We start from the raw sequence: 9,871 nt of genomic DNA, 5'->3' as shown, positions 1-9,871 counted from the left end.
TAATTGGAATTCAGCATCATCAATCATGCAATCATTTAATCTGTGGTGACAAGACATGTTGCCAGGGTTTTCTCTGCTGTTTGATCAGGTAAAATGCATGTGCTGTAAGCAATTAAGTCAGATGATGGAAATGTAGATGGAATCTATCCATTGTTTCTACCCAGAATTCCACTCTGTCGAATGAAAACATCCAGCTGAAAAAGAACATATCAGCACTCATAAAAACTGCTCGTCAGGAAATTATCCGCAAGGATGAAGAAATTAATAGACTGAACAGAAGGTGTGAAATAGTTATAAATTAATTAAAATGATATAGATATAAATTAATTGTTTTATGTTCTGAAAAACTACTTAATATGCTTTAATGGCTTGGCAAAAGCATTGTGGAATCACCATTATGCAATGGGAATTGGGAGAGGAGTGAAAGACAGAATGATCATAAAATAGTAGTAGGAGCTGGGGAATTTTGTGCCTGTTCATCCAGACCAGGACTGATTTTTCTTGATCACTACAGTATGTTTCACCATACCTGAAATTCTGTTAACTGAAAAGTTCAACCCAAGCTTTTCTTTGGCGACGACATGACATCACAAGTTGAAAAAAATTTCACTCTACTTGCCCATATGAGCCTCAGACGCTCTGTTGGCGCCATTGTTTTGAATATTTTATTTGTAGTTTTTCCTCTCAAACTCCATACAATTGTTGGCGCCATTTTTAATCTAACGGAGCTCTCGTGCATTGTACGGAGGTATAAAGGTATGCAGATAGCACTGTCAACAGTGAAAAGAAAAGGAGGAGAAATCATATTTTTTTTGGTAAGAATTAAACATTATTTCATGCTTGAAAAGCCTTCTGTTTTTTTTTGTTTAACTGCTGATACAAGTATTCTGTTGATGCTACTGGGCTACTTAAAGCAATTATTCCGTTACCCGAAAAAAAAATTAACCAAAAAAACATCCAGTCCAAAGTTTTTCAGATATGGGGAAACGTACTGTATCTTAATTAAAAAAAAATTAGCTCACAAGTCTGTGCTGCCCAATTTACACCCAATTAACCTATACCCTTGGTACGTTTTGAATGGTGGGAGGAAACCGGAGCCCTCAGGGAAAACCCACACAGACATAGGGAGAACGTACAAACTCCTTACAGACAGTGCGGAATTCAAATCCCAATCACTGGAACTGTAAAGGAATTGCGCTAATCGCTACGCTAAACTTGAACGGTGTCGCCTTTTCCTTTTATTCCCTTGATATCCAGAAATTTATTGTTGTCTCTTTTGAATTAACTTAATGACTGCACCTCCTCAGCCCTCCAAGATAGATAAATGGCCTATCCTTTTTTTAAAACAAAAGACCGTGTCTTTCTTCTAATCTTTATCAGGAAGAAATATCATTTCTGCATCTAGTCAATCATGCCCTGAAAGAATTTTGTCAGTTTCACTGATATCCCACTCTTCTCAACTCAAGAATACATATGCTAACCTGTCTTCCCAGTAGGCAATCTAGTGAATCACTATTTTACTCTGTATTTGGCATGCATTAAGATGCCAGTTGCCTCCTCGTTGGTTGGTTGTTTTTGTTTGTTTTCAGTCCCTTGTGTCTCTTTGAATGTCAACGTTTTCTAATTTAACAAAAAAAAACTTTGTTTTATGTACCATAGTGGTTGATCTTGCAATTTTTCACATTGTATTCCAACTCCCACATGCCTATCAACACCCCTTTGATTATTTTGCCACTCATACATTAAGGGATAATTTACAGTAGCATGTCTTTTGAGTTGTGAGTAGAAACTGGACTACTGGGCACAAATCTTTGGGTCACGGGGAGAATGTACAACTCCACCCAGACAGTATCCAAAAACAGCAAAGCTAACCTTAAGCTCTTAACATGTATATTAGAATGATTTTATTGAAAACTTGCCTTTTCATTTTTAGGAATATGTTGAGAGCATCTGTAGGTCATTATTTTTATTTGTTTATTTATATCAGTCATATGCAGCTTTGCAATAATTTCTTTGTTTTCAATTCATCAGACAATCAATGAATTGGATGGGAAATTCGTGTCTCCGTCGACATACTAGCCAGTACACTCATCCCCCAGGGTCATTGAATGTTCCAAATATATCACAGAATGATAACACCAGGCGCAATCTTCCTTGTCCATCTAGATCTTCAAATATTGAACAGCGTCTGCATGCTTCTCACTTAAATGAAGAGGCAAGCTGTCCTCAAGATGGACCAAATGATTGTAGAAATAATATTTTAAAACCTAAGAGTCAAAGTACTTTTCTGAGAAATCACAAATCTCTTTCCAGCTCTCATTCACTTTTAGACAGGAAACATTCCAGCAAGTCTTCCTTGAATTCAAGTACGGTACCACCTCATTACTCAAACATGTTTGAAGATAAAGCAGAACCATTTCCTTGCAAAGATAGAAGAGGAATTGAGAAATTAAATGGACATGATTTGGTTAGACATGGGATCGCTGAAAAGTTGTACAGTTCTACTGATGAGTTAGCAGGCCCCAGAAATAAAAACAAGGAACTCGATTTTCCAGAAAAAGTTGCTAAACTTGGGCAAACTACCCAGAAAGCAAGACCACATTCTAAAACGAGAAGCACAGCTCAGCATACCCCAGAGCGAAGATCAAACAAAAACAGTCAGCATGTTAGTCAAGGCACAACAATGGTCTTGTCAAGAAGCAGTGCAGATTCAAAGGAATCAAAAAGCCATGTTGAAAAGGAGGAAAAACGGAAAGAGACAAAAAAAAGTGATCCCAGAAGCAGAGAGCAGATAATGAACAGAGAAAGGGAACTGGGAAATAACCGGGAAAATCCCAAAGATAAACAAAAGGATGACAGGTTAAGAAGTAAATCTTTTCCAAATGAGAGAAAATCCGAGAGAAGGCATTCTGAAAAAAGGAGTGATTCATTGAAATCATCAAGTCCCTGTAAGAGTTCTCGACGGAGCACTGGAAACACATCAGACCACTCTTCAAGAGAAAGAAGACATCAAAAAGTTGAGAGCAAGAGTGTGGGGAAGGAAAGGAGCACAGAAGACAGCCGAGAACGAAGAAGTAAACAATCAAACAAGAACGCACAAGGCGAGGATAGTGTTCGACAGAGTGATAAACATGACAACAGAAGCTTAAAAGATGACAGCAAAAAAGGAAAGAGCAAATCTGAGCACAAAGAAAATCAGAGCGACCACAGAATTAACAGACATTTGTTGCCAATTGGAAGAGACTGCATTGACAAAGAGCATCAAAATGAAAAAGACAAAATCAGATTGCCTGAGGGAAAAGAAAGGATGAGGAAAGGCCATAGTACAGAAGGTTCATTACATGGCTGTGGGGTAAATAATGTGCAGAGCACAACAAATGAACAAAGCTCAGTCAGAGACACTGATCCCAAACTGCATTTTATGGAAACATTGCAACTTACTGTTTCTCCTGTAAAGAAAATATCTGCTGCTCCTTGTAAAGGGAAAATGCCATGCACACGGATCCTCAGTGAAGATGAGATGATGGACCATGATGGCAGATTGGCATCTGCATCAGAGAAGAATGACTTTGGAATTAAGAGGCACCCTAATGAAGCTAGTGAAATTCAAGGAAATGGCACTGAGATGGAGTTGGAAGAATCAGGGGTTTCTGTGCTGCCAGTTGATCTGGAACCTGAAGACCATGACCTGGTGGCCTCTGCCCTGCTAAAAGGAGGAGAAGTGGAGGAAGGCTTTGAAGTACTATTTGTGGAAGAATCTGACCCAGTGCAGTTAAATGAAATCGTTTTAGAGACTGTAGAAACCGTGGTAACAGTTTGTGATGTGGTTGAAAGTTCCATGCTACCCATGGAAACTAAAGCTGGCGAGTGTTTGCAATCTGTAGAAAAGACGTCAGAAGTTGATAAGAATGTTGATGCACTGAGCAAAATATCCCAACAGATTATGGAAGTTGACTGTCCTGTTGATGAACAATGTCAGGTTTCAGGTTGTGCAACTGAAACTGACAATACAGTCAGTAGTGAAAAGGTTCCATCTCTCACTGAAACTGGGAACCCTGGAAATTCTGGTCTGTCTTTGGATGTTGCCACAATAGTTATTGAACGGCAATATGCTAATTCAGAAGCAGATGCCACTTGCTGTGAACTGCAGCAGATAATTGGCAGTGTGGTAGATTCGTCAGCTGTTACCACACCAGTTAAAACCTGTCTGTTTGATGACCCAGAAGAAGACTCCATTCAGAGCATTGACTTCACCTATATTGGGTGCATAGGTGCACCCATCAGTCCTTTAACCAGTCCTCTGCGTCCTATCAGATCTTCAACATCAGAGAAATCTGATACACCTTCAGACAGAAATGTTGAACTAAAAGGTAAAAGTGAATTTTTTTTCCCCCTTGGTGTGTATATTTTAAGGTAGAATTCCATTATACACATGAAGGGTGCAGGACTGATTAAATAAAATGCAGCAAGTTCACATTGGTTTTTGGCAAAACAAATGTCTCCTTATGCTTGTATCATACTGGTGCTACAACAAGAAGTATTTTTTTTTTCTTTTTATTAGTTTAATTTCTCCATGTAAAGTTTAGTGGTCAGGTGCCATCAAAGTCTGCATAAAGATGACATTTCACAATGTGATCAATTTTGGTGGCTTAACCTCTTTTGTGAGGCTTGTACTAGGGATAAGGAATTATGTGAAGAGAGTAGAAAATCTAGATGCCTGAGAACTATTGAGAATTCTTTGGTAGAGGATAAAGTGATAATCGTCTACATAATCTCCAGGTACCAACAGTTATTCTAACATTGGTTATGTATCTTTGCTATATAAAGGACACTGTTTAGCTTGCTAAGTTTCTCCAGTATTGTGTTTTTACTTCAGTTACAGTGTCTGTGGACTTTTATGATTTACTCCTGGCATGCTTCACTGTTTTACTCTATCTACCAGTGCTAATCATTGCCATGACCAATATTCCAAACAGAAATAGAGCGAGAGAATAGGAACACCTAGAAAATGTTCTTTTTTCAATTCCACATGAACATCTTTCATCTAGCTAAAACATCATGCAGAGAATAGATTTTATTATTAAAAAAGTAGTATGTCAACATTCATTTATCTCATTTGGTTGTTTTGGGATTCTTGCTTAGAGTAGAAGACAAGTTGTACTGTTGGTGGCTGTCGAACGTCTTTCTTGATTGGTAATGAAGTCAGTTTTTTCTTGATCAAGTCAAAGGTCCATTGTGATATTCATAAGCTTCTGTTATCCACAAATGTGAATTGTAAGTGCTATTGCAGCCTTTTTAAAACTTTGTTTGTTCATTTAGATTCTGAAGTGAAAGTCCAAGATGGTTGTTCTCTAAGCAGTTGTACGATGGATTTAAATAAAGAAAATCAGGAGCCTTTGTATAAGCCAGGAGTTAAAGCACTGGATATTTCAGAAGAAATAGAAGAAGGAGAAATTGTAACTGATGTGGATGAGTGTACTTCTCAAGTGCAGAAATTGAGTTGTAATGTTCAAGTGAAAGAAAGCAACAACAAAGAGAATGGTAATTCTGGTCAAAACCCAAGTGAAAAGAAAGGAAGATTAGCAAATCCTGATGAATCTGCTGTAAAATATTCATCTGAGGTATTACCCAAATTTAAACCTGTTAAAAACCAAGGAGAATCAAAAGGAGTGCCATCAAATCAAAATACTGAAGGATTGAAAAGATCTTCATTGAGTTCTGTTGAAAGATATCAGATTAAATCCTCTGTCACAGATTTAATGGAAACCTTAATGGTTGCTCGCAAGATCATTCGACGGAAATACATGAAGCTTCATAAACAATTTGAAATCCGGAGCTTTAAACGAATTATCGAAATTGCCACTGCAGAATTCATCTCTGTAGTTAAAAGGTACAAATTTCCAAAGTCCAGGCAAAAGCAAAAGAGTTCCATCTGTGCAATGATTGAGACCACTCTTTTACAGATTAAATGCAATGGAATTGTCAACAATATTTTCTCACAGCAGGCCCCAAATATGAAAGAAAAACTGTGGACTTTTGTGGAAAAACAGTTTGATTTTATGTTTGAGAAGACGCGCGAGATATTTATTTCTTGTGAGAATACAAGTATGGAATTGGCCTTGGAGGAGGAAAGAAAAAATGAGAAGAAATTGATCAAAAGTAAGCAGAGAAATGCAGTGGTTAAGCACAAAGATGCTAAACTTTCAAAATTGAAGAGGTCCTACTCTTTGGAGCCATCTGTGGCAAATAATGTTTTGGGCAAAAAGAACTCTGAGAAAAAATTGGCTACTGAAAGGAGCAATCAAAAGGGAACTACATTGAACAACCATGCAAAGAATTGCATTGAGCTTTCAGCTAGTGGTATCACTAAAGAAAATTATAAGCCTTCCACAAAAGTCAAAAACTTGCTGCCTGTAAATCAGATGAATTTGAATGCTTCAAATGATTCACTGTTAAATTCCAACTCTATTAAAGACTCCCATGAGAAAACTGAACTTGGCATTCTAACAGAGCAGCAGGCCTCTACTCTTACCTTTAACCTGGTAAGTGATGCTCAGATGGGCGAGATATTCAAATGTTTGTTACAGGGATCGGATCTGCTAGAGCAAGGGATTTCAACTTTGGAATGTAATTCTTGGCCTGTCCCAGAAAAGATGCATCCAGATGTCAGCACACATCTGTCTTCCACTTCAGAGAAAGCTGTTGTGGTCTCCCAGGGGGATAGTATTTCTTGGCCCATTACCCCAAACAAGCACAGTGTTGGGTTAAGACCGCCACTCAACATAGATATTCTGGATGAAAGCTGCATGCTGGAAGTTCCTGATAAGGTGGTACTAAACAGAGATGCCTGTGCAACCAGTCCATCTGTAGATTCAAGTAGCCTGAAGGTCATTGAAACTAGTTCAGTTCTACAAATGCGTCCCTCCACGATTCTGATGGAGGATCTGGCAGTTTCTCTTACCGTTCCATCACCCCTTAAATCAGATGGGGAAATCAGCTTCTTAACATCGCAGAATGGATCGTCCTTGACTGGCGAGGTGAGTGAGACCATTTTGTCTGGCCATTACAATGAAAATACTGTCCTCGACGAGGAGGATGCTTCGGAACAAGATATCCACTTGGCATTGGATTCAGACAATTCCAGCAGCAGGTCCAGCAGTTCTTCAACGTGGAGCAAGCAGATGTCAGCCTCTATTTTTCCGTATCATTGCCATCCCCCAATGCAGGCTGTTGTAATGGAAAAATCAAATGATCACTTCATCGTCAAGATAAGATGCAGGGCATCCAACACTGATTCTCCACTGCAGAGTTCACTCTCTGCTGTGAATGAGTCATCTAATTTGGTACCAGTTAAGCAGACTATATTATCCAGCAACAATGTACAAGACTTGGCTGAAGAACAAGATTGTGTAATGTCTGAGGCACTGCCTGATCATTCCCAAATTGTGGACCATCCCTTTGGTGAAAGCAGAGGTATGGAAGAGACTGGAATGGAGGTTGATAGGCAGCCACCTCACTTGGAGAAAGATCAACTATCGTTAACTAAAATGTGTGCAGATCATGAAACATTGAATACCCAAGATATGGCACTATTGACTCCGACCAATTTGGATCCCAGTCCTAGTTCAGGGAATGCGAAAAGGAAATGTAACACAAAAATGGATTCCACCGAGAAGAGGGCCCGAAAAGATCCTGAGACTTCAAAAAACAGCAAGAAAAAAGATGACGGCAAAACCACAACTAGAAAAAAATCATCTTCCTCAACTAAAAGTCTCAAGAAAGCAGTTACACCAGAGAAAACAATGACCAATACAAATCTGACTACAGTATTGTCACCAACCTGTCTCCCTGCTAAAAATGTTATTAAGAAGAATGGTGAAGTTGTATTCACATGGACTAGGTAAGATTTCAATTTGTCAATTTTGTAGTCTTTAAAAGTTTGCTTATCAGATGTATAAAGTTAGTTGATAGTGGTTTCAGATTAATTTGGAAATAGTTTCGGGTTGCCCAGCATTTGCTTCAAATCTTAATAACAAAAGGAATACATGCAAGAAACCCGCCAACAATGAATAATAATTAAGCTATTTTTGTTTGTCAAAACACTTCTTTAAAATATGAAATTTTAAATTTAGACATATAGTATGATAACCATTTCAGCCTACGAGCCCCTGCCGCCCAATTACACTTAATTGACCCAGTCCATTTTGAATAGTGAGAGGAAACTGGAGCCCCCAGAGAAAACCCAGGGAGAAGGTACAGACTCCTTACAGACACCATGGGATTTGAACCCCAGTCCCGATCACTGGTGCTGTAACAGTGTTGTGCTAACTGTGCCATCTTTTTTAATGATGTTCATTTAGTAGTAGATTAAGAAAGCATTAATTGAACATAATATGACATTTAGATAACTAGGATTAAATAACAACAAATGGCCTGTTTAAATTCTGTGCAGAACCATACGTTAATTTTGATGATGTCCAATAGTTTGATATTTTTAAGTTTTTAGAGGTTTTAACTTTTTTTATGCCCACAAAATTACTTGATTTAATAACCTTTCTGAAGGTATGCAATTTTATATGTGGGGGCCAGGTTTTGATGTGATGTTTAAACTTGTAAAAGATCACAAAAACTTGCATTGGGTGTAGTTTGGATTTACAAGTTCTGCAATCTTGAATATGTTCACCTGTGCTTGAGTACCCTTTTGGCAATGTAATATGTTGATCAGTACCTATCATGTGTACCAGGACTGAAAATCATCTATTATATTGAGGAGTTCGAATCATTGAAGCTTTTTTTAAAAATGTATTTATTCTACTTTTCCCTATCACAATTCTATCTCAACCTCCCTTTCTTTAAAGTTTTATTTGATGTATTTCCCCTGTTCTAATTTGCACTTTCCTCTTTGACATTTACACAATTGATTTTGCAGTTTTTTTTATTTCATGAAAGGTTGTTTTCCCCCTCTTGTCCTCTTTGCATGGTCTCCTTCATTTTGCTTTTGTTAGGCTGTATGTGTAGCAACTTGCACGTGATTAAAAGGATAAGGCCAAGTATACATAAAGATTGACTTTAATAACATTCGGAGTCACGTGATGGAGTAGTGGCCGGACGGTGAACTCCAGCCCTCTCCAGAAAAGTCTGGAAAAACAAAGGAAAACACAAAGGCACAGAAATAAAAGTTAAAGAAAAGTGAGTATAAAGGTGGAAAGAAGATGGCGACAAAAAAAGAAAAATCGAAAGCAACGGTAAGAAGAGAGGAAGAGAAGACAACGGAGGAAGAAGGAGAAGCCCTTACCTGTTCGAAGAGGCCCGCGGTGGAGAGAGAAACCCGCTCCCTCAGGTCGGTAGATAGTGGACTACAAAAATGGCTTGCTGAGCCGAGTAAAAGTGCGCAACCGCGCATGAAAAAAAACACACCGACGGGAGGGGGGACCAGCTGGGCAGTCGATCTCCACAGCCGGCAACGACAGCTGCAGAACACCTGCAGCAAGAAGAGAACACAGAAGACAATGGAAACAAGAAAGAAGAGAACAAAAGGGGAACAAAGAAACAACAGATGGTCAACCCAGAGGAAAAAGAAGAGGAAGAGTACAGTGAAATAGAAGAAGAAGGGAAAGACAAGATAAAGGTTGTACTTTCTCTTATTAAAGGATACATGGAGTCATTTAAAGAATGGCAAACACAGGAATTTAATGATTTAAGAAGAAGAATAAACAACACAGAAGAGAAAATGAATAAAATAGATATGACCTTAACAGAAATGGGAAAGAAAATGGACAAGATGGAAGAGCGGGCAGTAGCAGCAGAAATGGAGGTAGAAGACTTAAAAAAGAAATTGGAGGAATCTAATAAAAAAGCGATAGAGACTCAA

General features: G+C 38.4%; 1 protein-coding gene across 5 annotated transcripts in view; it reads left to right on the top strand.

Moving 5' to 3' along the window:
* The window catches only part of casp8ap2 (caspase 8 associated protein 2), a 44,785-nt gene that overhangs the window by 24,057 nt on the left and 10,857 nt on the right, over positions 1-9,871 (top strand). For all 5 annotated transcript variants that reach the window (XR_011340702.1, XM_069887321.1, XM_069887322.1 and 2 more), the window contains exons 6-8: positions 165-280; positions 2,032-4,370; positions 5,320-7,900. Coding sequence is in view for 4 of the 5 variants with exons in the window: in XM_069887321.1 (XP_069743422.1) it covers positions 165-280; positions 2,032-4,370; positions 5,320-7,900 (5,036 nt within the window). In the remaining variant the exon portion in view is untranslated. The remainder of the gene's footprint in view (positions 1-164; positions 281-2,031; positions 4,371-5,319; positions 7,901-9,871) is intronic.

The sequence above is a fragment of the Narcine bancroftii genome, chromosome 6 (assembly GCF_036971445.1).
Source record: "Narcine bancroftii isolate sNarBan1 chromosome 6, sNarBan1.hap1, whole genome shotgun sequence".
Taxonomy (NCBI): Eukaryota; Metazoa; Chordata; class Chondrichthyes; order Torpediniformes; family Narcinidae; genus Narcine; species Narcine bancroftii.
Note: the sequence above shows the minus strand (reverse complement) of the source record. Positions and strands in the feature narration are given on the sequence as shown.